Source organism: Triturus cristatus, chromosome 11, assembly GCF_964204655.1.
Source record: "Triturus cristatus chromosome 11, aTriCri1.1, whole genome shotgun sequence".
In the NCBI taxonomy this organism is placed as follows: Eukaryota; Metazoa; Chordata; class Amphibia; order Caudata; family Salamandridae; genus Triturus; species Triturus cristatus.
The window spans coordinates 177,795,718-177,822,515 of NC_140594.1; the positions used below are offsets into that span (position 1 = coordinate 177,795,718).

At 43.4% G+C, this 26,798-nt stretch overlaps 1 protein-coding gene across 3 annotated transcripts in view; it reads left to right on the forward strand.

The window, feature by feature from the left end:
- The window catches only part of CUX2 (cut like homeobox 2), an 864,175-nt gene that overhangs the window by 832,070 nt on the left and 5,307 nt on the right, over window positions 1-26,798 (forward strand). For all 3 annotated transcript variants that reach the window (XM_085636433.1, XM_085636434.1, XM_085636435.1), the window contains 3 exons: window positions 17,000-17,281; window positions 25,546-25,734; window positions 26,522-26,795. In XM_085636433.1, the coding sequence (XP_085492559.1) occupies window positions 17,000-17,281; window positions 25,546-25,734; window positions 26,522-26,795 (745 nt within the window). The remainder of the gene's footprint in view (window positions 1-16,999; window positions 17,282-25,545; window positions 25,735-26,521; window positions 26,796-26,798) is intronic.

Below are 26,798 nucleotides of genomic sequence, written 5' to 3' on the forward strand. Positions count from 1 at the left end.
GTAATGACGAGATATCTGGGACCACAGGAAATTGTGGCACAATGCATTTGTTTAACTCGCGCAGATCAATAACCAATCGATATACTGGCGGGGCCTTAGGATCTGTTCGTTTAAGAATCGGAATTATCGGTGAATTACATACATTGGAGTCTGTTTCTACAACTACTCCTTGGGCAATGAGCTCGTCAATGATTTGCAGCAAAGCCACTACAGCATCTGGTGGTAACTTGTATTGTCGCATTCGTGGTAGCACCACTCCTGCCTTTAATGTGACTCTATATGGTGTAATATTCATGCAACCAACATCAGTAGGGCCTTGTGCCCATAGACGTGTAGGTAAAGTCTGCAGTCGGGGATCCATGTCTCTAGACACATAGTGACCTTTAAAATCACGTAAAAACAACCTTACTCCTTCCGGAGAACAACATATTATGGCTCCTAGAGCTTTCAATGTTTTTATTCCTAGCAAGTTTTCTGGACATGATTTAGTAAGCAATAAATCTGTAGTTCGGGTCAGAGGTCCTATCGTAAGTGGCAGAGGTTGTGACACTTCATTAACAATAGGTTTTCCTGAAAAACCAAGGGAAATATTCTGTGAGCCTGAGAGGGGTGCCCCTGGAACTTCACTACGTTTTATAGTTGTTCGACTTGCCCCTGTATCGAGTAAAAATTTCCTATCTTGGCCTAATAATTCACTATGTACATAAGGTCCTTCTTGATCTACAGGAATCTCGATAAGGGGTAAATCAACTTCCCTCTCTAGGCTTGTTCATGCGTAACGCTGATACTCAGGATATTCATACTGTGCGGTCTGATACATTTGTCGTGTTGTTGTCTGTGTGGCAGCAACAGGCAACGGTGGTGCAGCTGGCACAAACTGTATTGGCTGTTGTGCGGCTGGCATGGCCTGGGCATGCTGCAGAGCTCCTTGTTCATTCTGCTCTTGTCTAAATGGCCGTGGTCTTTCTTGTGTTTTACCTATGGCGATATTATGTTTTAAAACTGGACAATCGTGTACATAATGACCTGGCTTTTTACAATAATTGCATGTCCCTTTTACAGGTCCTGCTGAATCGGAATGTGTCATACCCTTTTTATGTCCTTCAGCTGGAACTGTCTGGGAAACTAACATTTTCATTTTCGTGTCTTTCATGCGTCTGTGTTCATGTTCTTGTTCCTCTCTAATTCTATTATGATGGTACTGTAACATTTGTAACATTTGTGATGGAGTGTTACCTTGCCAGGTACTCTCGAATTTTAATACTCTATTCTTTACTGGTGGCAGGGCATTTTCTACTAATTTTGTTACAAACAGATGTGGGTATGATTCGCTACTTGCTTTTATGCCACTATTTATACCAAAACATTTTTCAAATCGGGCATAGTAATCACTAGTGTCTTCATCTTGCTTCTGTTTACAGGCTGAAATTGTACCCCAATCTTCCTTTTTCGTAGTTAATAAACGTGGCAGTACCTGTACTAATAAACCTGGCAGTGCTTTAGTTTTATCCCCAAGTCCTGCTCCTGCAGTTCGGGCCTTTTCTTCCGCTTCTAACACTGACCATTCTATCTTTTGGTCTCCTACCTCCCACTCTTTTTCCTTGAGTTTCTCATAAATACCAGCAGGCATCAATACCTTTAATATTGTCATAATGTCGGGATAGGTATACTCTCCCATGAGTAACATGTCTTTAATTTCTCGGTGAAAACCCGCTGGATCTTTGTCATGACTGGGTACCACTTTCTTCATTTGTAGCAATTCTATTTTCGATATGGGCGTATATACAAATACGCGCTTGAACTCGTTGTCCTCGCCTTTTATTGGGTGCACTTCTCGTAAGGGATTCTGTCTATCCATGTGATACGTGGTTCTTTCCTTGACGGGCAATGAGACATGCTCTGCGCATACAAAAAGAATATACTGCTTTCTTGATTCTAGAATTTCTTTAATTAATTTAGTACCTGCACCTCTCCATTTATTCATAAGCAATTCAGTCAGTATGTCAGGTAAGGGACCAGGGTCCGAATGCTGACTTCGATATAGTATAATGAGTTGTTGAATCATATAAATCCCAGCTAACCTCTGTTCATCTGGGGTAAGATTCAAAAATGTGCGTGCTACTGTATCATCACTATATTTTCCGGGACTGTCCACCCAATGGACAGCTGCCCTGGCTAAATCTTGTTCATCCATAGAATCGAGAAAATGATAACCCCTTCGTTCTCGGAGTAGTTTGTCGGCGGTTTGGAACGAATGCTCGTTAGACCTTATATTAATTATAGGTATTTGGAAATTCCTGTTATTATCTGGACATATCGGACGTATCGAGTCAGTAAGACGTCTATTATTATTACAAGATCTTCCTCTACCTACATAGGCTATGGTGTCTGACTGTCCTATGGGCAGTCCTGACCCTTCTTCCTCGCTTTGTTCGAACTCGTCTACCTCTAATCTCTCTTCGTGTAGGCGTTCTATTTCTTTACGGATCTTTCGGCACATGGCTATTATACAATTTTGTTTATCATGTCTCCCTTCTGATATATTCTGGCTCCATCTTGTAAGAATTTGCATTGCTTCCGGGTCTACCCCCGGTCGGTCTTGATTTCTGATCACACAGTTTATGAGGAAACGTAACAGTTCCCCCTGTATCTCTACTTTCTGGTATTCCATAGCTCTGTTAATACATTCTGGATCTCGCCCTGTTTGGACAAAATGATATATGTTATCTAGATGCGCAGTCATTCCTGGTAACTTTCCTAAATACACTGCGGCTCGTCTGATACGCAATGATGCCAGGGTCATTTCGTCCTCTTTACCGGGCACAGGGTCATATCTGCAATCTATAAGAAGTTCCTTCAGCGTACGGGCACTTATGAGTTTGGGTGTACGTGAATGTGCTCACTCTTGAAAAGTAAGTTTATTTATTCTGGGTGGCGTAGAAAAGATATTGGTAGCACCTCCCGTGGCCCCATCTGGGGTGTCGGGTGTGAAAGGATTCGTCGAACGTGACACAGCAACTACAGGTGTGGACACAGCTATAGAAGTAGCTGTGGGAGCGGATGCAGAAACAGATGTGCTTGCCAGAACTTGAGACTCGATTTGTTGCTGTAGGGATACGGGTGCTGGATCTTGGCGTTGGACCTCCCTGGTATGCGGTCTATGCGGGGCGGAATTTGCATATTCGGGAGCTGCGTCATCTAAATATGAGGAAAGAAAAACATCTTCTGCGGTTCTAGGATGCCCCTTAGGATGTACCTTTATTGGGAACAATGGGGGTGGCAAGTCTTTCGGTATTTCTGGAGTAGCCTTAGGTAATCCTTCGGCCAGAAGGGGATACATACCATTCATAAGGGCGTTTCTTTGTCTGTCTACTTGTTCTGATTTCACTCGGATACCTTCCTCAATTAATAGATTTTCTTGAACTTTATTTGAACTTTCTTTATTCCTTTCTTCCTGTCTACGTGCTTTTTCTGTGCGTCTATGAGATTCTTTACGCCATAACTCAACGGCGTCTTTCTGTGACTGTCTGACTTTCCTTTTCCATAACTCTTCCTCGACTTTCATGATGCACTCTGCATCCCAGGTTCCCGCTGCGGGCCACCTCTGACTTTCTGGTAATCCCTTGGTGTAGTCTACCCATAAATCAAGAAATAATATAGCGTCTAAGCCATGTTTGTGATACATGAAGTGCCCTGGAGTGTCCCTAGGAGGAATAGGGACGGCTTCTTCGAGAACCCCTTTTCTAGTAGTGATCTGTCTTAATTTCGAAAAGAGCGGCATATTGACAACTGATCCGATACTTAATCTTGAACACACTTAATACAAAAGCACAGTAATGAACAACCATTCATACCACAATATGCAGGACGTTTAACACATTAAACATTAAACATTTAAACATTTTTAACCTTTAAAATAACCAACAATGATGATCGTCTGCATAACTAATCACCAAGCTTAATTCTTGACAATAACTAGATACTTCGGAATACTTGATATACTGCTAAACAGTACAGATACACTGCTAAAACAGTGCAGACCGGATTTGTGTACCCAAACCCGTCTTGACCGGCACAACCTATGTGCACGTCAGAAAATGCCTCCCCAGCAATGGTACTCACCGGGTAGCTTCGGAAACGGAAGGCCTCGGTAACTTGAACTTGAACCGGACTGGACTCGACTCGACTCGTCGGACACTGGGCTTGACTTCGAACTGGTGGGTCTCTGTATACCTCGGATCTTGCTCTCTCAGCTAGGCTCTGGTCGGGATACTTCGCACTTCTCACCGCCTCGTCTGGGTGTTGATCGCAGTCTCAGTCGCCCCCGCTTGACCGGAGGGAGATACAGGAAATCCTGCTGCTACGCGTTATTGTCCGTCCAGCTGTGGCAGGAGACCGGGCCTGCAACTCACCGCCGGCGCGTGAGATGAGAAAGTGTCCCTATTCGGGCGCCATTCATGTGGTAAATAATTTTCCTTTACCTGGACATAATTTGATACAGAAACATAATTAAATAGCTCAGTAAAATGAGAGGCAGAATCCGTGGTATTAGAGGTTCGGAATGGGCTTTATTCCAATGATCGATTATAATCGGTTGCTCCAAGTTCCATCACCACGGAGGTTCAGGAAGTGAAGTACATACTTTATTGACAAGAAGTAACCTTTATAGTACATACATTACAATGAAGCGAATGCAATAGGCGTAACAATTGATAAGGAAAATGACGATTTGTCTGCGTAACCAAAAAATGGGTGTAATAAGGAGTAAAAAGGAACATAATTGGTTATGATGTCACCTATAGGTGGATCTATAAGATAATACTTGGCATAGATGCGCGCGCAGCAGTATGACGTGTGATTGACGTGCAACTAGGGGGTGAAGGGGACTTGACATTTAGCTCTACATGTGGAGACAAAAAGTCTGGGGGGTCAAGTCAACCTAATCCCAAATCATATCTAACATCCTATGTTTAAAGAACTATGTTATCCACAAAAGAAGGACTCTCGGACAGAATCTATTCTATACTGACTGTGCGTGCGTGTACAAGCGTCTAAATGTCTACACTGAAAGCGAGGGGGTAGGAATATTCCATGGTAACAGGGCTATGAATTACTTGCATGAGTACAGAGAAGTCGAGCCTTTTGCTCGGTAGCTGGAAGAATGTTTACTTAAACTACTAGACAGGAATGCATCGGCTGAGGGGGAAGCAGATAACTCGAAGGCGAAATACAGTTCTTGGCAGAGAGTAGGCTGATGTCAGGCTTCGTGAGCCGCGCAGAGAATGAGACAAAGTTCATGGTCACAGATGCAGGCTCGAACTGGAGTTTTCAGAGGCAGAAAGCAAGAGGAGTTTGATGACAGAATCTAGGCCTACTTGCCTGGACTGTAAAATGGCATAAGTGAACCATATAAAGCCGGTGGCCTTTCATATTTAGGAATGGAATATCCGGCCTATTCATGGCGGATCTGACAGAGGGCATGTTGACGGTGGACGCACATGTATTTGCGTCTTCATAACTGGAACTGGAGGGAACATACATGTACTTGTGACATGCACATAGAACCGTTGGGGTCCAAGATAGGGGACATAACTGATCAGAAAAATCCATATTTCCACAGCATGGAGGGAGTAGAGTGGAGTAGAGTGTCGTGGAGTGGCTTAGAGTGTTGTAGAGTGATGTAGAGCAGAGTGGAGTGACGTAGATGGTGTTGCATGGAGTGGAATAGAGTGTTGTAGAGTAGAGTGGCGTAGAGCAGAGTACCTTGCCATAGAGTTGAGTGGCATATAGTGGAGTAGTGTAGGAGAGACGAGTGGCGTAGGGTGGAGTAGTGCATTGCAGAATATAGTGGAGTAAAGTGGCATAGAGAGAGTTGCATAGAGTGTCATAGAATTGAGTAGTGTTGTAGAGTGGCATAGAGTGGAGTAGAGTGTTGTAGAGTGAAGTGGCATAGAGTGGAATAGAGTTTAATGCAGTAGAGCATCATAAAGTGAAGTATTGCATAGTGTAGTGCCGTACAGTGGCCTAGAGTGAAGTGGCATACATTTGAGTGTGGCAGAGTAGACTGTGGTAGAGTGCAGTGGTGTAGAATGCATTGGTTTTGAGTAAAGTGATGTAGAGTGCATTGGCAAAGACACATTGTCTTTAAATACGTGCGTGTCAGAGTGCAATGCAAGCATGCACATGTGAACCTTAGCAGAAAGGCCTGAGCACGACTGCTAAGATTCACACTTGCATGCTTGCATTGCACTCTGACACGCACCTATTTAAAGACACATTGTCTTTAAATACGTGCGTGTCAGAGTGCAATGCAAGCATGCAAGTGTGAACCTTAGCAGTCGCGTCCTGGCGGTATGTATTCAGATATTCTCCTTGCTTAGTTCCGAGAGCTCCCATTCGTTGTCATTGGCATGCTTAATGTTTGGAGGATTGCAAAGTGCAGTGCAATTTGGCTTTTGTCTAATCCAGTCATAAATAGAGGCAGGAGGCTGGTTAAAGTTTGTTGTGTGCCTGCTCCATTCTGGTTCCCGGGGATATGGCTGTGGTTATTAAAAGATCTCTGTATTCATCTAAAAATAATGAGTTGAGCTGTATGACCAGGAGGTCAAGTTTTGCCCGAATGTTTTCCTTAAGGTAAGGAATCTCCATTCATTTAGTGAAAAAACACATGTATGTTGGTGGTGAGAGTGAAGGGGGTATGCACGGGTGGAACAGTACTGCAATCGTTGTCAGCAGGGCCGGCTCTAGGGCGGTGCAACCGGTGCCACCGCACCGGGTGCTGACTCCTCGAGGGGGCGCCTGTTTGAAAGTATTTTATTGTTTAAAAAGCACCTGCTGCTGCATTTCTGGCCTCCAGAAATTTTCACTTAACAATAAAAATGTCAAAATAACTCTGGTAATTAATGTTCTTCCTGAAGAGAGAAGGAGTTTTGTCTAGTGGAAGTTTTTCATCATTTTATGGTAGCACAGAGGGTTAAAATGCATACTGCAAAGAATTTGTACCATGCAGATCAAAAAGTGAATATAGTTTAAGTAGGTCAGTGCAGAGATCCTTTTGTTACTAGCATGGTAGGCATTAAAATCAACATGGACCAGTGAGCTAATAACTGTCATCAAGGAGCTGCATGCAAACTGCATATATATATATATTGGAGCATTATGATTTTTCCTCCATCTTTCCTTATTCTAATGTTTCAAAAAGGGTTCATTTCTGTAAAAAAAAATCCTTGTTATTAAATGTAACCCCCAGCCATGGGGTTATGTTTTAAAGTCTGAGTTTGTACTTCTTCAGACCAAGCACTCTTAAACTATACTGTCTACCAGTATGGATGACATGTGACTCACCTTGTAGTCTTCAGGCTTATGTAACATTTCCTATTCACTGATTTACACACATATGCTTGATTGTCTCTGTGTAATGTGTGTGTGATGAAAAGTGCTCTGACGCCCTATACTGGTATAGGTGACGCTACATAACGAATTAAATACATCTAAGAGAGAGTGGTTATGGAGACTTGAGTGGGCACTGTTAAAGGGTGGTAGTGAGGGAATCCGTGGGGGGTGCCCATGGGGGGCGCCAACAAACATTGTCGCACAGGGCGCCACCAGTGCTAAAGCCGGCCCTGGTTGTCAGAAGAACTTATTCTCTCATTTATGCGCCAGCAATAATTCTCCTGCTGTCAGTCAAAGCCCATTATTTAATCGTATAATAAAATGGGCATGTTATGTCTGTCTTGGAGAATGCTTGAAAATCAGCAGAAGCCAGTATTTTTCTGTGTTACTGTGCGGCAAATGTAATGATTGCTTTAATAATAAACACAACGAAGGGCCGGTTTTTCGACATTAGGGGCCTTGGCTCAGCATGGCTCATCCATTTTGAGGGTGTGGGGGCCTTTCATATTTTATGTTTCGCTCCCTGCTGGGCACTCAGTGCAAACTTTTACGCCCTACCACTTTCAAATGTCACCAGCTGACACTGTGCACCCTATTTATTCTCTGCGCACAGGTTCTCTTCCTCCTGAATACGTTTCTCTTATTCATTTATATTTGTATAATGAAAACACATTTTACGAACGCCGGGTGTCAGTGAACTGCAATGGATTAAAGAAAATGGTCCGTATTCACAAAGGTAAAGTTAGACGAAAGTCTAACTTTACGACTTTCGGTATTCACAAATACCATTTATTGCATGAAAATTCCCTTTGCGAATAGCGAAAGCCGAACTTTACGACTTTCGGTATTCACAAAGGGCATTTACGAGTAGTAAATGCTCTTTGTGAATACCGAAAGTCGTAAAGTTAGATTTTCGTCTAACTTTACCTTTGTTAATGGGGCCGTAGCTTCTTATTTGCAGTTTTATATAGGGTGATCTCCTCCCAGGGGCATTGGAGTGCGTTACACAAGGTCAGATTCTCAAATTAATTTTTTCTTTAAGACTGGGGAGATTAAGGGATTTGTCCACTCGAACCTGATCCCAAAGTTTCAAAGTCAACAGCTGCGGTGGTAACGTCACAGCTCTCCGAATGTGTAAGATTTACCACCTTTGCACCAATTTGGAAACCCTCTCATTTTATTTAATTTTCTTTGGGTCATTTATATGGGGAAGTAACACGTTTGTAAGCAGCAGAGCGCCGTAAGAGAGACAGATGTAGCAGGTAATGATGTGGCGTCGTGGCAAGAGCTGACGACGTCAGTATGGGTACATAAAGTTCTAGTCCCGGCGCCAGCTCAGCATCTTGTAATTCTGGGCAAATAACTTAATCTCCCCGTGCCTAAAAACATGATCTTGTGGAATGTAACCGATGCACACGTAAGGCGCAACCGCGTAAACAAAGGTCACCCCTGGCCTGGGCCTGGTGAGGTTCTGCCTCCCCCACACCGCATGCGAAGGCCACTCCTCAGAGGCGCAGCTATGGGGGCATGAGCAATGTGTATTTCAGATACCACCTATGCTAAAATGCAGATAAGATATGCCAGCGAACCTTACTCCTTTCTCTTTGTATTACATGCAAACATTGTGAGTGATTGATGAGTCCATATTAAGAGTATGCAGTGCCGCAAAACACCAAACTGTATTAGGAGCCTATATTATTAAAAGGTTTTATTCAAAAATATACATTTTCATGTATTCACAATAATGAAACATAGCAACAACTTGCTTAAAAATGTTTTTTTTAAATGACACAATATGCCAGTGCAGAATTATGCCATTAGTGTTCTACATATACTATGGTTGACGCTTATGTTAACAAGCATTGGCATAGCCACTAGGTCTTGCTTTTGGGACCTTATAAGTGTTTGGTTATCCAGCACAATACCCTTGGTGCAACAACATTAACTTTTGCATGGTTAAACACTTATAAGGTCCCAAAGGCGAGACCTATTGGCTATGCCAATGCTTGTTGAACCAGTTACCAGTCCGACTGGTGGGTTAATTGAGCAATTGACTGATGGCAGTTGTAGTAACAAGCCATTCATACATTACATTGTGCCTCCCAAATATGAGGAGGAAGCCCCTTCCACAATTCATCCCATTTGCGGTTTACAGTAAATCGCAATAATTGTTTTATGACCAAGAAAGCCTTTCCCAACTTGTAAAACGCTGTTTATACTAGGGGTTGGTGGAGTTACATAAAGACTCCGCAAGATTCCATGGAGTTCCGCCAATAGGCGGAAAATATGAATTGCGCTGCTCGTGCTGTAATATAGCGCCAGTAGTGCAAGCAGCGCGAACACCACCATTCGGTGCGCCAGAATGTGAGGCCATTTGAGTTGATATTGCTGAGTAGAAAAATTCCTCATCCTGCAGCAAATCTACTCAAGAAGCAGCAATCTGACCGCGACCACTTGTGACCGCCTGCATTAGAAAATGGCGCTAGGGTTTGCCAAATCTTGCTTGCATTTCTGGAGCCTCACAGGAAAATGTTCCTCCACATGACGATTGCTGGGATTTGGCCGGAACTCCGCATTACAAGAGCAACAAAGAGTCACCAAATTCCGCCAATTACGCCCAACCCTAGTTGCTACATTGTGAAAAGCCGTTTTGCAGCCCTGGTTTTTGGGGATCGCAGGCTTTGTTCATGAGGCCACTGGTACATTTTGCTTGGGATTTTATGGCATGCGTTTGCTTCACCTGTGACTTTTCATCTGACAGTCATTGATGATGTGGATAGTGGTGCTGTTTTACATATTTGTGAAAAGCACAGTGCAAATTGAATAACCCCTACCATAGGCTATGTAGAGGAAAATAATGTTTACAATAGTTTTGAGAGGTTTCACTGAGTTCGAGATCTGCTGAGACCTATCTTACAAGGACAGTGAGGTTATTTAGGAGAAGAATGGTTTTCATTCAGTGCAAGCTGGCATTGTGGGTTGAACCAGAGAAGACCTTTCCTTTTGTTTGCCCCTTGAAGGAGTGGTAATCAGAGTTTGCCCTCTTTTCAACTTGGGAGCATTAAGTGACCTTAAAAGATATTTTGCTGTCACTCACCTCAGAACGTTTTATATTGTCACATAAAAAACTAAAGTGACCATAGCACCCTGGCACATTAACTTTTGGACAAATAAAAAAATCGTCTAGTTCCATTTTTTATGCAGGGAACAACAAGGAGATGGATGGAATGCTTGAATTAATCTAGCCACTGGCTATCACCTCCCTATCCATCATTTTTCACACACCATGCCACTTCAGTTTGGACCCAGCCATATGCAAATCATTATTGACCCTGCTCCTCATGGGAAGAGTTCAGCCCGAACTGCTAGGCCAGGTCCTCCATGAACCGTGGAGCACAAGCAACCCAGGACCGTTTTCGTCCTTATTAGCGTGTCCCGGGTGAGAAATATAGGCACACTTTGCAGTTCTCCGAATCATGTGCTGTAGTTTCTCAGTCCTCTTGATGGTGACTAGCCATAAAAGCGCACGTTCCAGATCCACATCCAGCCTACAGGCCTCAAACCAAGAATGGCTGGGAACACCTCAAAACAAGACTTGAAAATGCAATAGGTCTCGCCTTTGATTAAGTTAAAGCCATTTGCAGGGAAGGGCCGTGGAGAGTCCTGGCATTCAGCAAATGGCTTTAACTTAATGAAAGGCGAGGCCAATTGCATTTTTAATGCTTGTTCAGACTTTCAGTGCCCGTCTATATCAGAGGGGCTCGTGGACAGTGTCTGGCCTGTGTGTGACCTTGTATTAAGCTCTACCCAGGCCCAATGCCTTTCTCACACTGACAGTGCGTTTGGCTGCCTGGGTGTGTGGTCGTTGGGCCGGATCTGCCATATGTGTGACAGTAGGAAGCTCTGCCCAGGGCACCTCTGCCTTTCTCAGGCAGGCGCAGTTGCATTACTGTCTCTGAAAAGCGCAGAGATTAGTGTAGAGGTCGTTGTAGTGTCTGTTAAACGGCTGTCACCGTCCTCATCAAGACACCTCTCCAAAAAAGCTGGCACTAAACGTACACTCTCCAGCAGCGCCCCTCCCTTCCTGATGCAACAGAAAACATCTGCAGGACTTTCCAATTGTTAATGCTACGCCTGCGGGACCGCTCTTATAATGACAGTGGTCCTTCACTACTGCCTGTAAGTCTATATTGTGGGTTGTTTCTCGCTTTGGCTTCATACAGCCTGGTCGGGTCCTCTTATGCTTTTAGTGTAAGCCACTTTGAGGTCTCTGTGGCCGTTTGCCTGCTGCGTGTTTCTACCTGCTTCAGCGGGTTTAACATTGATGCTATTCACCCCTATTTCCTTTTTTGGGATTGGTTGTGCACTTGGCGTGTTTCTTGTCCCGCCGGCTATTCCACTCGCATTGCTCAGATTCTAGTTCTTGCTTTTGGGCTTTTGGCAACTGCTCCTTCAGCCTTCCTTCTATGGGCTAGTCTGTTAGTCTCTGGTTGCATCTCTTCTGGTTCTTTTGAACTTGAGTCAGTGTCCTGATTGTGCGCCATTAAGTGGAGAGCGGTTCTTCATCTTTCTCTCTTTCTTTGCTCTGGTATATGGCTCCGGCCATTCTACCTGCCCCTTTTTTTAGTACGGGTATGGTGTAGCGCCATTCTGGCGTTTTTTAGGATATCTGCCATCCTGTTATTTCTGCTCTTCCGAGCTGCTTGGGTTCCTATTGGGCTGTTCCGCCACAGCCTCCCCCCCCCTTTACCCGTCACTCTGTTGCCGGATCGGTCTCTGTTGATCTGTCGCAGGGCCACCTCCCCTTTGGGGTATGGCTGTGGTATCTATTCTAAGTTAAGGAATCTGCGGCTAGATGTCTCTATCAGATGTACGAGTTACTTACCTTCGGTAACGATGTATCTGGTAGAGACGTTGTCTAGCCGCAGATTCCTTAACTTAGAATATCCCCAGGCGTCAGACTGAATCCGGAAAAAACTTTGCAGCAGCACCTCTACGCGCCGGGGGACGGCGCCACATGACCCCACCCTGACGTCGTCCACGTACGTGATGTCAGCAAAGTCATATAAGTCCCTCCCGGCGCGCTGACGTCAGTTTTCTTCGGAGAAACGTTTCCGCGACACAATGCGGAGCCACCAATAAAAAAACTGTGAAAGTATGAAAATCCGTAAATAAATAAGGAGGATGGTGCAGACATCATCATAAAAGACAGAATGAGACACTACCTACATAGAGCTGAAGAAGCTCGCAAGCTAAGCGAAGACCCTTCCCTAGTGTAAGAAGGGAAGAACATCCCAACAGACAGAAACGGACTGTTAGTACCATGCAGAATAATAGCCAAAAATAGACTGTCAGTACCATGCAGAACCGTGCGGTCCAGCAAGAACGGAGCACAGAGACAACAACAGTCTACCACAGGAATGAAAAGTCTGGCATTGCCCCTGTAGTAGCAGAGGTCTGAAACAGAGGCGAACAGTGATCTCAGTGATAGGGCACCATTGAAGTCCATCTGCAGCAGCCTGGGTATGAGACATATCTCTGTAGTCGCTTTTCTCCTCTTTAGTACTAATATGAGTGTTTTGAGGAACAACAAAGTGCAGCAATATACACCCAATTTGGGGATCAAAATCTATACCGGTTCTGTTCTTTGATGGTGGCATTCTGTTGTTTTTAACGTCACTCCTATCAGTCTCCAGCTGGAGTGGGTCGCCTGAAGCGTTCTGTCACACAGAAGAATCTGGTAATGAACATGACCAGAATCATGCACACTGGCATTGGTAAAGAACAACATAATTGGTCCTTGGGACCTCACAAACTAGACATGTTTGGTAGATAGAAATACCTAAACATTTTATTTGATCATAAATTGGTCTGGGGCTATCGATTGATTCCACAAAGGGCAGTATTCGTCCTGTATCAATGTGAGTGTTTGATGTGAATTATAAGAGTGGTGGAAGCTCAACATTGGTATCCAAGAAGGCCTATATGTCAAAGATTCTCCCAGTTTTAATTCATGGAGCTTCTGTGTGCTTAGATGGAACCCATTTTGACTTTGATGAAGTCAAGTGTGGCAGCGCATGCTCCAGCTTACGGGCTCAATACCTTATGAAGTTATACTCCTGGAATGTATTGCTTGAATATGAATTTACCTTAAATAAATGAAAAGACAAGAGGCATTTGGCAAAACTGGAACAAGTTGTTTTAATTAAACGCTGCAGCCGTGAGTGTATTGACAGAGGCACGTCTGAAGACAGTCTCAGAGTACAGAAGTTTTGGCCACTCACATATACATTTTGTGGATACAATAAAACACTTTGACATTATTTGGGAAGCATCATAGTCATAAATAACAAGAACAACCATCTGATAAGGGGGACACAGATGGCTCCTGCCCTTGGAGAGAGCAAATGTGGACCAGTGTGTGCATGTCCAGATGTCCAGTTTGGTGAGCGTGTGATAATCTCGTGCGGTGTAGATGTCATACCCTGATTGTCTGAGTGTTCCTAACTTCACGTAACATCCAACTCTGTGGTTTTTTGGGAATGTGCGCCTTTGGCCAAACATGTTTTTTATTGATACCAATCTCCTCTGTCATATTTGTGGTGTGACTACCTATCTGCGTAATCGATCATGGTTTTTCCTGGGTGCGCCTTTATCTTTGGGCCTAAGTGTAACCCCACCTGTGACTTGTCAATCGGTAGGCTTGGGTTTGGGTCGTAGGACCTGTCTAACCACGTATCTCTGACTTGGGGTTGATGGGAAGGCCATATTGGAGGAATTGAACAGCAATGGTACAAGTTTGTGAGTGCAAGCAAATGTAACATGGTGCTCATTGATATTGCATTTGACGATATTCTCATTATTATGCGTACATTTGTTACATCGTACACCAACATTGCATTTGATTTCACTTCATTATGCGGGCATAAGTTGCGGGATTTAGGCCCAGATCTCTGTACTGGGGTGAATGTATAACATTGTTCTGCATTCTGTCCATCAACTGTTGTTTTTGCATTTGTCACCCGAGTGGGACGGGTATACCCAGACGTGGGTCCCGTGCTCTCCATGCCACTGAAATCAAGCTATCCTGGCTGAAGAGGGGTGAAAGCCCGAAACCGGTCCTAGGATGCTTGTTTCCAGCCCGGGGAGGACCTAGCTTGGCAGTTGGGGCTGGACTGTTCCCATGAGGCACAGGGTCAAGACTGATTTGCATATGGCTGGGTTCAAACTGGAATGGCATGGTGAGCATAAAAACGATGGATTTAGGCCCAGATCTCTGTACTGGGGTGAATGTATGACATTGTTCTGCATTCTGTCCATCAACTGTTGTTTTTACATTTGTCACCCCGAGAGGGACGGGTATGCCCAAACGTGGGTCCCGTGCTCTCCATGCCACTGGAATCAAGCTATCCTGGCTGAAGAGGGGTGAAACCCCGAAACCGGTCCTAGGATGCTTGTTTCCAGCCCGGGGAGGACCTGTCTTGGCATATCGGGCTGGACTGTTCCCATGAGGCACAGGTTCAAGACTGATTTATATGTGGCTGGGTTCAAACTGAAATGGCATAGTGAGCAAAAAAACGATGGATTTAGGCCCAGATATCTGTACTGGGGTGAATGTATGACATTGTTCTGCATTCTGTCCATCAACTGTTGTTTTTGCATTTGTCACCCCAAGTGGGATGGGTATGCCCAGACGTGGGTCCCGTGCTCTCCATGCCACTGGAATCAAGCTAACGTGGCTGAAGAGGGGTGAAACCCCGAAACCGGTCCTAGGATGCTTGTTTCCAGTCCGGGGAGGTCCTGGCTTGGAAGTTCGGGCTGGACTGTTCCCATGTGGCACAGGGTCAAGACTGATTTGCATATGGCTGGGTTCAAACTGGAATGGCACGGTGAGCCAAAAAACGATGGATTTAGGCCCAGATCTCTGTACTGGGGTGAATGTATGACATTGTTCTGCATTCTGTCCATCAACTGTTATTTTTGCATAAGTTGCGGGGCACATCGACATTGGATGTGCTGGCATTGACATCACTGTGTGTGGATAGGTTACAGCGTACATTGGCATTGCATTTACTGGTATTGACATCATTGTGCGTGCATAGATTACAGCATACATCGATATTGCCTTTACTGGTACTGCCGCTACTATGCGTGCATACATCAGGGTGTACATTGCTATTGTATTTATCAATCTCAAATGCACCTTCAGATCTACCTGAGGTGCTACCTGAGGTGCTGCGTTAGCTGAGTTTATAATCCGGCGAAAGCAAGTAGCTTGGGCCCCTCCTGATACATTCTGGCTCTCATAGGTGGGTGACCATGAAAAGAAGGATTGAGAGCTTCATAAGTACATATTTAGAAGGCATTTCACTGTTGTGCATAATAGAAACAATCTTAAATATGACCTTAACTGACAAACACCCCAAGTAGTGTACACATACCCAATTTCTCACATGCACAGTGCAAGCCAATATCATACACTTACGAGATAAATCGTATGTGAATTATGGAAGGGATTTTAACCATGCTATCATACAACCTTATTTGGCTTTAAATCTTTCACCCAATGAAATATTGAACCTCTACGCTGCTTTGGTAAAGTTTGTTTCCCACTAATTGAAGATCAGTGGGGTATAGCAGTATATTGACTGGAAAGATAAACCCTATCGCCCGTGACACACAGTGGGGAAGTCAGTGCAGCATGCAGTTATGGACTACCATAAATTGATGCGTGTTAGGGATCAATTTATCACCTCTCTTGTTGCATGTTTTGTGCTGGGAGATGGTTGAAGGTGGCATGGTTTTGATACTACCCTTCAAATTTGGGGGTAAAGCTAACTCTATGCAATACATCTTGGTTTTAACCACATGCTTGTGCTCCGTGCAAATGCCAATGAATTTATCTAAAAGCACATAGCATTTTCTTGTGTTGGAATAGTATCTGAACACTTAGGATTGTTTGTAAGGTGTTTTTTTTAACGTTTTGTATTGATGATGTGATAACTATGTATGGTATTTATGTGCACACGTAGGGGAACGAGTATCGTGAGTATAGAGTCATTAACCACACTACCACGTGTGCATTTTGTTCTTACTGTTGCTTTTGTCCATTCTCCCAGCCTCTCTCATTATCTGCATCCACTGAATGACACACATATACTGTGAATTGCACGCTAGTAGGAAAGGGTTAATCCTGCTTCAAAGTCAGATCAGTATAGAGGGAGGAGAGTAGGGGGAGGTGTGATAATAACGGTAATGAAAGAGTGTAGAGAAACTGCATACAGTGGTGTGTACCCACACCAGTAACTTGTTTTAAATGTGTTATCTAAGTGCAAACCAGTCTGGGATCAAGGTAAGGAATGATGAAGGTGGTCATGTAATCACAGTTACTGATGTTAGCAGGCTGGGTTGGTTCCGAATCTAAGGAGGAAACCAGCAAAAAGACAGCTTTCTCGTTTCATTAAGGTGTTTGCGATGTAATTGTTTGAAATGTTCTCTTTTCATGATGCTTACACATAATCTCCATGATTAGTGTGATATGAGATGGCATACAGATTTGAGTATGTGTTTTATTGCTGCGCTAATGACTTTTGTTCCATTTGCTCAGAAGCAGAGGAAAGTCCTGCGGGGACGCGGTCTTCCCCATCGCCACCGGCCAGTCCCTCAGAGCCAGACAAGAGTTCTCAAGAATCGCTGAGTGCATCTCTTGAAAGCAGTAAAGAGAATCAACAACCAGAGAGTACATCGTCCCCTTCATCGCAGTGTGGGAAGGTATACCCCAACAACCATGTTCCGGTGGGGATCCAGGATATAGTCGCCATGTCCCCTGAGCTGGACACCTATGCCATTACCAAGAAAGTCAAGGAAGTGCTGACAGACAATAACTTGGGTATGGAGATATATTATAATTTCCCAGTTTTACATTCTAAACCTCAGATTAAATTCCAGCAATATTAACGGTAGCACACAACCAGTGAAAAAAATATTTAAAAGCTTATAATCTATGTTTTGAAATGTCCACAGTGACGATAAAAACCAGCAAGTTAAAGAGAGGAGCTTACATGGAGATTATTACCTTAAATATGACACCCACACAACTTACCTTAGTGCCATGTAAACAGTCTGTCATACTTTTTAACTAGTAACTTTTGAAAATATCTTGAGGAGCTTCAAACGAGATACCATGTGCTAATGATGAAGGGGTGACCCAACCACCGAACTCTCCCAAGCCAACTAATATTGAGTTTTAGTTGCTGAGTCCCTTAATTGATACTGAACATAAATCCCCAATGAATTATAGAAATATGTGGCAGCACTTCCTATGGTGATGATTTTGCTGATGTGATTTCTGTGATATGAGAGATGCCAGTGGAAATTAATTCAGCAAATTCACCTGGAATCTCTTTGCCGACCAGCTGGTATTCTCAGCGGTGGAAGGGAGAGGTAGATGCGGGAGAAAACAGATGAGCTATTGTGACTTGTCCTTCTTTACTTATATCACCAGTGGGTCGAATCAGCATACATTTTGGAATCTTCTGGCACTCAAAAATGTAGTCTGCTAACTGGGTCCATGGTAATTTCCAGCCCAAAGGTTATCTTCTGTTCTTAAATTGTAAAAGGGCCCCCACTTAAAACTTTGCTTGTGTCACTTATCGCATAACAGGCAGGCCAGAAAAACAACATAGGCATGAATGACTGCAATCTTCAGTACGTGGGCAGCACAATTCTCCCTGTTCACAAGAGAGTACTTCAACATTTGAGGGCTATAAAACATGTAGACAGAGCCTACCCTGTGGCACGTCATTTTGCAGCTTTTCCCGGTAGTGATGTGACTGGTTTAACGTATTTTGTCATTGATGCGATTGCCCCTAATTTGAGGGGGGGTGATAGACAAAAAAGCTTGAGAAAACTGGAATCACGTTATATTGTGGAATTGAACAGCAAAGCACAGACGGGCCTGAATATGGAAGAAGATCTGTATACACAATTGTAGTATAAAGAGCATCTGATTAGTTTAAATTAACCTTCCTGAAATTTCTGTTTTTAAAGCTTGGAATATTATATTTTTCATATATAGTTTTTATTTTTGTTTTGTTAATAAGTTTTTGTTGGCTGAATAATTTCACTTTATTTTCACAATTCGTGAGGAACTACGTTACGTGGTTAGTGAAATGCAAAAGGTATGCCCACTGGGGCTAAATTATGTCAAACGGAAAGTATGGAGTTGTCTATGCCCACTTGGGCATTTTTGTAGTGAAATCTAAATTAGGCGCCTTTTGATATTCCTTAAAGGGATTGTGCCTGATAAAGTTATGATACAATACAGTTTTTTTAATTTGTGGATTTAATAATATTGTCTACATTTCATTGTATATCACTCTGTTTTAATACACACTCCGACGCCGTTTACCGTTTTTTTTGTATTTAGCAGGCAAAAACTACTAGTCTTTTGTCTATTGCAATTGTTTTGTAGTTCTCACATGACCTTACCACATGCACAGCATAAAATGGTGGTACTGTTTGACAAAACTTTGTTGGTGAACAAGCCTGCTGTTTCAGGCGAAACGCGTCCGATATAGCCACTGATTACTGGCTGTAATTGTCAAGACATCGCGTCGTGTCCTTTGTTTTGGGAGGAGCGTTTGCATTTATTTAAGCGGACCAAGCTTGGAGGTTCGCCTGACGACGCACCCGCTGATTAGGTGTTTGCGGTGGCTGTATTCAAGCAACTTGGAAAAGGAGATATATATATATATATATAATTTTTTTTCCTGATACTGTCAAGGTGGGATTGTTCAACTTCCCGCCTTCTTTGTTGTTTCTATCCATATATAGATATACTGCTCTTGAATCAGATTCAAGCATGTGAATCTATAAAAGATACAATACTGGAGAAAAAGCAAGTTACTTACCTGTACACTGTGGTTCTCCAGTATTGATATCCTTTATAGATTCACATGCGGCCCACCCTCCTCTCCAGTTAGGCTCACCATTCTACCTCAGAGTAATATATATATTTTTGCACACTTGTGCTCGAAATCTGAGGTGTGGTGGCTCTGTGGAGAGGGTTACTCCGAGGTCTCTGCTGTGATTGGCTGAACTTTTGTTGTTATAAAATGAGGTTGATAGAGTGCTCAATTGAATTTTCTTTCTATGGAGGTCTATGTAATGTATTCAGTACTACTATTTCTACTGTTACCGTGGGACTCCCACCATGACGATGGGGGAGATTCAAGCATGTGAATCTAAAAAATATATCAATACTGGAGAACCACAGTGTACAGGTAAGTAATTTGTTTTTTTCTGTGCTACAGTAAGAAACGGCGGGCCCCTAGCAAAGCATTTACTGAAGAGACCAAAGATAAGTGATGAGCAGCAATCAAAAAAACAGGAGGGTGGAGACTGAAGATCATATGACAAACTAATTTTGTGCTCCTCTCCCTCCACACCCTACTTACCCCTCGACAAGCATAGTAAGGTAAGGGGGCAAGCTCTTCTTTAACAATGCACAATGGTTTCAATACCACCGCCAACCAGGGGCTGTACGAACAAGCATATACAAGGTGCTGATTGTTCTGCAAAGACACATGTTAAGCTTTCACTGCAATGCTCCCAAACTCCTCACAATACAACATCAAAAGGTTCGAGACTGAGTCCTCATGAATGCAATTCTACGCCGTTTTTGTGTAATTAGCCCCATAGATTATGGGAGATAAGCAAATGGCCATACCTTGGGGTACTTAGGCGACAATAGAAAGGCCCAACTTTTCACATCTTGCCAGTGGGCTGCACACACCCTTTCAGTACCTTGTCCCCTCTGAAGAATGTTTCTTTAGTGCCAATGTGTACTGTGGTTTAAAAACACATTGCCTCCATCCTCCCCCCGAAATCAGAACAAAAAGTTTGAACATTTTAAGTACTAAAACTGGCCACATGTAGATCGACCAATTAATGATATTCGACTAGCAAAGCATTACTGAGCAGCAAAGATGTATCTGGCTCTTCTATTGAAATATATCACGGTATGTGTTTTTTAAGAAACAGCAGTCTATGCAGGACTTTACCCCTAATTGTTTAAGAGAATCTCATTGTCGGGCGTTGGCCTGCACTTGCTGACAACGAACCGTGTGCCAAATCCTCCAAACAGCACTCTCGGAGCAGCCTAGAGCCAGGAGCATGCATACTTTACCCACCACACAGTCTTATGGATGTGAAAGCTAAACCAGAAGTTTGTAAGTGAAAGAGGTAGCAGAAAATGTCTTGTAATGCTGTCCATTTAGTGCAAATCTTAGTTACTGGCGATGTCCCGGACGGATTGGAATTTGGAAATAGACGTCATTGAGGTCAAGTGCGGCCATGAAATCGCCTTGTTGTACTAGCAGGATGACATCCTGAAGAGTGACCATGTGAAAGTGATCTGAGAGAATGTATTTGTTTAGGGGCCTGAGATGTAAAATTGGTTTGAGGAACCCATCTTTTTTTTTCAACAACAATTTTTATTTTGTCAATAGTCACATACAATGCAGAGCTCTGTAACCCAGAGACATCCTGCCACTTAATACACAAAGCATAGTGCATTGACATTTTGCATAAACATTATACCAAAGAAAACTGAAATTATAAGAAAACATAGCCCCCCCCCCGCACTGTCGTTATACCCCACTAATGTTTGTACACAGTCGCCCGCACATAGAGAGCACCATTCGCAGGACCCAACAAGCCCAGAACCACAACTCCTGTCCAGCTTATCCCTCAAGTGTCACATCTCTCACAACAGGGAGCTCCAGATTTAAGCCCCGAAAGACCGCCCACCTCTTCCAGATCTTGTAATGTTTCATCAGGCACCCATGTGCCTGAAAGATGGGAACCTCCATGCCCATATTACTATCCAATGCATTTTTCCACGCCGATAGCGGGGGTGGAGCCCCTGCCTTCCACCTATATGCAATGTCCCGTTTAGCCAGCGTAAAGCCCAGCATCATCAAATGGCATTTGTAGATATTACTCCCCACCCCCTCCATTACATGTAACAACACCAATTTTGGGGAGTAAGGAAGCTCCCACCCCAGGAATTCCGCAAGGCAGGCAAAGACTCTCCGCCAGAACCTTTCTATTACCGTGCACTGCCAAATTGTGTGAAAGAGAGAAACCCATCTTTTTGAGGATAAGGATGTATAGCGAGTAAACTCCCGTAACCTGTTGATGATGAGGGGCGGGTTCTATGGCTCCTTTCTAGAGGAGCGCTTGAAAATCTTCCCTGAGTAACCTCTGGTGTTGCAAGGAAAGTTTGTGCTTGCGAGGTGGAATGTTGGGAGGTTCTATTCACAAAGGTATATTTACATGTACAGATTTATTCATATGTAAATTTACTTTTGGAACTAAGTTTAAATGTGCAGTTCACCATTTTTCAGTAAAGATTTACACCTAAGTGTAGAACAGCAGGTCTCCAACCCCTGTTACCTGTGGCAGGAGACATCTGAGACTGTATTTACGAGTGTATAGTTAATACTAATAACTTTTCATATGTAGGCAGAAATCCCCACCACCCAATTGGGGACAAGATCTCCCTGTGGTAAAATATAGGTAACAGTGATACATTCAATGAATCTTTAAAAAAAAAAATACAAATATTTTAATGTAAAATAACATTAATTTCAAATGATTATTGTTAACCTAGAACTGATCAAATGAAATGTCCCAGCACATCAACTCATGAAAATGAATGTTTAATCAATATTAAAAAAATTAAAATAAATTAATTTAATTTGTAAATATTATTTTTTAAACAAAATTAAAAATAGAATTCCCACCCTCACTAGCATTTCAATATGGCATTAATATTTAGCAAGTGTATTTACAATATGTGTTATTTTTATTAAAATTAATCTAATTATTTTTGGAAGAGTTAATTATTAATTTTTAACTTCACAAACTATAAACTTTTTTTTTACATTATTTCCTGCGGGGAGTTTTAAGGACCTGCTGCCATTATTTTCTATGGGAGTGAGTTGCAGTACCTGTGAGTGGTCATGTGTGGTGCTAGAATTATTCCAGGATGAGCTGGAGTACATTTGTTATGTTTTGGGGCCTTTTGGCAGTGGTCTTACTCTTTTGTGTGTTGGTTTGTGTATTAGCATTTCCTTCCATAAACCCCTCCAATTTTGTATTAAGAATTCCCCATTTTTAAGCTGCTCCCCCAGTCCCTCCCACATTTACTTCTCAGGGGCCGGGTACGATCTCGCTAGGAAAGCCCTCCGTACGATTCGGATCCGGAGGGCTTTCCTAGAGAATTTCGCTCCGAGAGACCGATTCCGATGGACCCGTATGGTGACAGACTCGGTTCGCACGGACTCCCATTGAACTCTATGGGAGCCTGTGTACCAAACGCGTACACAGGGTCCCATAGCAAAAAGGGGCGGGCGGGGAAAAGCGTACACCCTGTGGCGGGCACCCGATAGTGCCCGCCGCACTGTGCATGCATGGAAAGGAGGCAACCATGGGTACCCGAACAGGACCGATTCGGAGTGCCCCAGGTGAAGAGTGGCCTGCTACAGCCCCACGAAGTCCGATTCCCACAGCCGTTTCGTCTCGCTGAGACCAAGTCGATACGGCGGTCCGAATCGTGCATCGTACTCGCTCGTTCGGAAGCCGGCTCCATTGCGCGGCACGATTCGGCTGAGAACGAGTCGGACTGACAGGATCGGGTTTGGAAACAATTCGGTCGACGCAGACGAGATCTTCGCATCGTACTTGGTCGTTCAGAAGGGGGGAAGATTCGGTCTGAAACATAGGCTCCGAATCAGATTTGCTCGTTCCAGAACCCGTCTGGAGACCTTCCTAGCGAGATCGTAATTGGCCCCTAAGTATTAAACTTACATTGTGGAGATCTCTAGATCGAAAGCCAGGAAAGGTAGAAGTGGAGATTTCCACCTGTAGGTCTACTGTAGCACTAATTTATATAGTGCAAAATGTACTGTGTGAATGGGGCAACCAAACTTGTTCTAGTTTTTCAAGTGATAATTTAATAAACAAAAAATTAACTTCAGTGTTGCAATCAGTATTGGAAGGTTTGTCCTGTTGTAGATAGCATAATATTTTTAAACCTCCTCTGCTGAACTTTTCAAAAGTGCTAAATTCACTCACAGAATTCCACATCTTAACTTGATCTAAATGCTTACCAGATAACATAGGTCCCCTTAGCGGCTTACTTCGGTTGTAGCATAAAGGAAGTGTAGATTGTTTTTTTTTAGGTTTTGTTAAAGCTGTGAGGATTAGCAGATGTTTTAATCACTCATTTGGGGAGCAATTCAAGTCAAAAGATCACTTCAGATGGTACAATAGCCTGAAATATTATATGTTAGTCTGAAAGGAAAATATCTCCTAGCAAATCACTGTCCTTGTGTAGATCACAGAAGTGATTATTAATGGACACACAGGAATAATTCTAGTTTCGATGTATTGAGACCAAAGCTATTCACAAACAGCAAAAATAAAACTTTGCCATGCCATTAATGAAGACAAGACAGAGTATCACTCAGAAATACCTGCACAATGTAGTTTCGGATCCAAAGAATTACATTTTTTAATAAGTGATATTATGTTAGGATAAGGTTCACCTCCTTTTTCCAACACAGAACTCAACAAATCAAAATCGATGACTGTCTTTCTAACCTACACCAATCTCCCTTGGTGACCCTCAGGGATCTATTCTCTCTCCCGCTCTCTTCAACCTCTTCATGGAACCCCTTACCCTCATTCTCAAACAAGCAGGAATCAATTACCACCTTCTATGCCGACAACACTCAACTTTACTATAAGATTAAATCCCGCTCTGATGTCCTTCACCTCAATGACACCCTGACTAAGATCCAATCACGGTTCCACCGCAATCATCTTAAACTCAACCCTAAAAAAACAGAAATCATTCTCTTTCTCCTAAAAACAACCCACTTCCCATACAAGACTGGATCTCCGACCTTAATGCTCTCAACTTTTTACTCCCCATTTCCAACTCAGTTAAATCTCTTGGCATCACCATTGATAATAGCCTTACTCTTCTTTCCCACATAAACAACTCGGCCAAAGGAACACTCTTCACCCTCCGTCATCTCTAGAAAATTAAACCCTTCATCCCTACTGACGACTTCAAATCTGTTGTCCAATCACTGGTCCTGTCGAGGATCGACTATGGTAACGCTATCCCGCTGGAACACCTAAAGTCCACCTAGCACCACTCAAATCTGTGCTCAACCTAGTTGCTAGAATTATCTCTGACTGCAAACGTTTTGACCACATCTCCCCCGCCCTTAAAACCCTCAAATGGCTACCCATCGAAGGCAGATCCACCTACAAGATTGCATGCATCACGCACAAAGCCCTTCACCAAAACACCCCGCGGTACTTCTCCAATACTCTCCACAAAGCGGGCTGCGCCCGACCGACGAGGAGCACCAACGCCCTCGTTCTAGTCCCTCCTCTGTTAAGGAAGAAATGCACAAAAGCTCGTTCCTTCTCCGGAAACGCTCCAACCATCTGGAATACCCTGCCTGAAGACCTGCGCTGTAACTCCTACTACGTCAGCTTCAAAAAAGACCTAAAACTGCACCTCCTCAACAAATATTGGGGTCCATAATACTTGCATCTGACACTGACTCCCACTCTGCTCCCCGTCAGGTTCCCCTCTATTGCCCTCCAGTCTCTTTCCTCCCCATTCCCCCTCTTTACTCACCACCCTCACGCTACTCTTTCCCCTCCCCCTAACCCCTCTCCCTGCCTCTATCTATTCGTCCTAGATCTATCCTTACACACTCCCTCCCACTGTCTCCCGCCTCCTATAATTCTTCCCCTTCCCTTATCTTTTCTTTACCCACCTACCCTAGCCTTAATACTCACTGCCCTCTTTAGCTTAATATAATCTTTATGTAAATAGCACTCGTATTTATCTGCTCTCTTTTGTCTAATGGTTCTTATTGCTATTTCATTGAACAAATGTTTTTTATTTCCGTTCCTTCTCATACTCCTGTAAAGCGCTCTGATACCCCTGGGTCTAGCCAGCGCTATATAAAACCTTTAAATAAATAAATAAAATAAATAAATGTTACTAAGCCCCATCATGATGCAATTCATTCCAGAATTTCTCTTTTTTTTAAACAGGGCAAAGGCTGTTTGGAGAGAGCATTTTGGGTCTGACTCAAGGTTCAGTGTCAGACCTTCTATCCAGGCCGAAACCCTGGCACAAGCTGAGCCTGAAAGGTAGAGAACCTTTTGTCCGCATGCAGATCTGGCTCAACGACCCCCACAACGTCGAAAAGCTCAGAGACATGAAGAAAATGGAGAAGAAAGGTGAGCTGTTCCTTAAACCATGTCAATATGAAAACCTCCAGTCTCCAGCACTTATACTGAACGTATGTTTAATGGATCATACTTGTTCACAAGTGGTGTGGTTCTTTCCCACTTCAAATGGCTGTTGTGGAAAGTTGACAGATAAGCGTTGGTTCCCTATTAGGCCTTGTAGGCATTCTCCACTTTCTGCAAAAATTCCAAAGGCATCTGAGTGCATCTCATAACCAGGAAATGCAGTCAGTCCATTCTAAGCACAAGCATACAAACCCCTAGCCCCAGTGAGCCAAGTGATGGTGGCTCCTGTAGTAAGCCCCTTTGGTATCTACTCACCATGCACATTTTGTAAAACCCGACACAGTGTACTTATGTGGGTATTCGTACAGGATTGGAAATGCGTTTCGTACAATTATCTGGCTACTTACACGAAAATGGATGTAAGTATGTGTGCACCTTATGTATGTGTTATACAAAGTGTAAACCTAGCCAAAAGGCAGTAGGACATTGTCCAGGGTTAAAAGGCAAGAATACTTTACTACACTTGGCTGGGATGTGTGAGTAAATGCCCAAATATTCTTCAACTAGATGAGTGGGTAGTTGTTCTTTAAGAAGGTTGTGTCCTAAATATTTCTAGCTTCATGAGTGTGTATTCGAGTCAGTGAAAACCATGAGTTGACTTTAGAAGACATACTTAAAGGCTTACATGGTCACACAATGTTTCCTCACAAGAAGCAGCTGTAGGCGCACATGCTTCCAACTTAAATTAACTTGTTCCTCGTGTCTTTTTCAGCTTATTTGAAGCGGCGCTATGGGCTGGTCAGCCCTGGATCAGGTAGTGAATCTCCCAATACCCGCTCCGAGTGCACCAGTCCCAACCTCCAGGTGCACGACTTCACCCTGCTCCATATGAAGAAGCCTCGTGTTGTTCTGGCTTTGGAAGAGAAGGAGGCTTTGAAGAAAGCTTATCAGCGAGAGCCTTACCCGTCTCAGCAGACAATTGAACTGCTATCATTCCAGCTTAACCTGAAGACAAACACAGTCATCAACTGGTTCCACAATTACAGGTA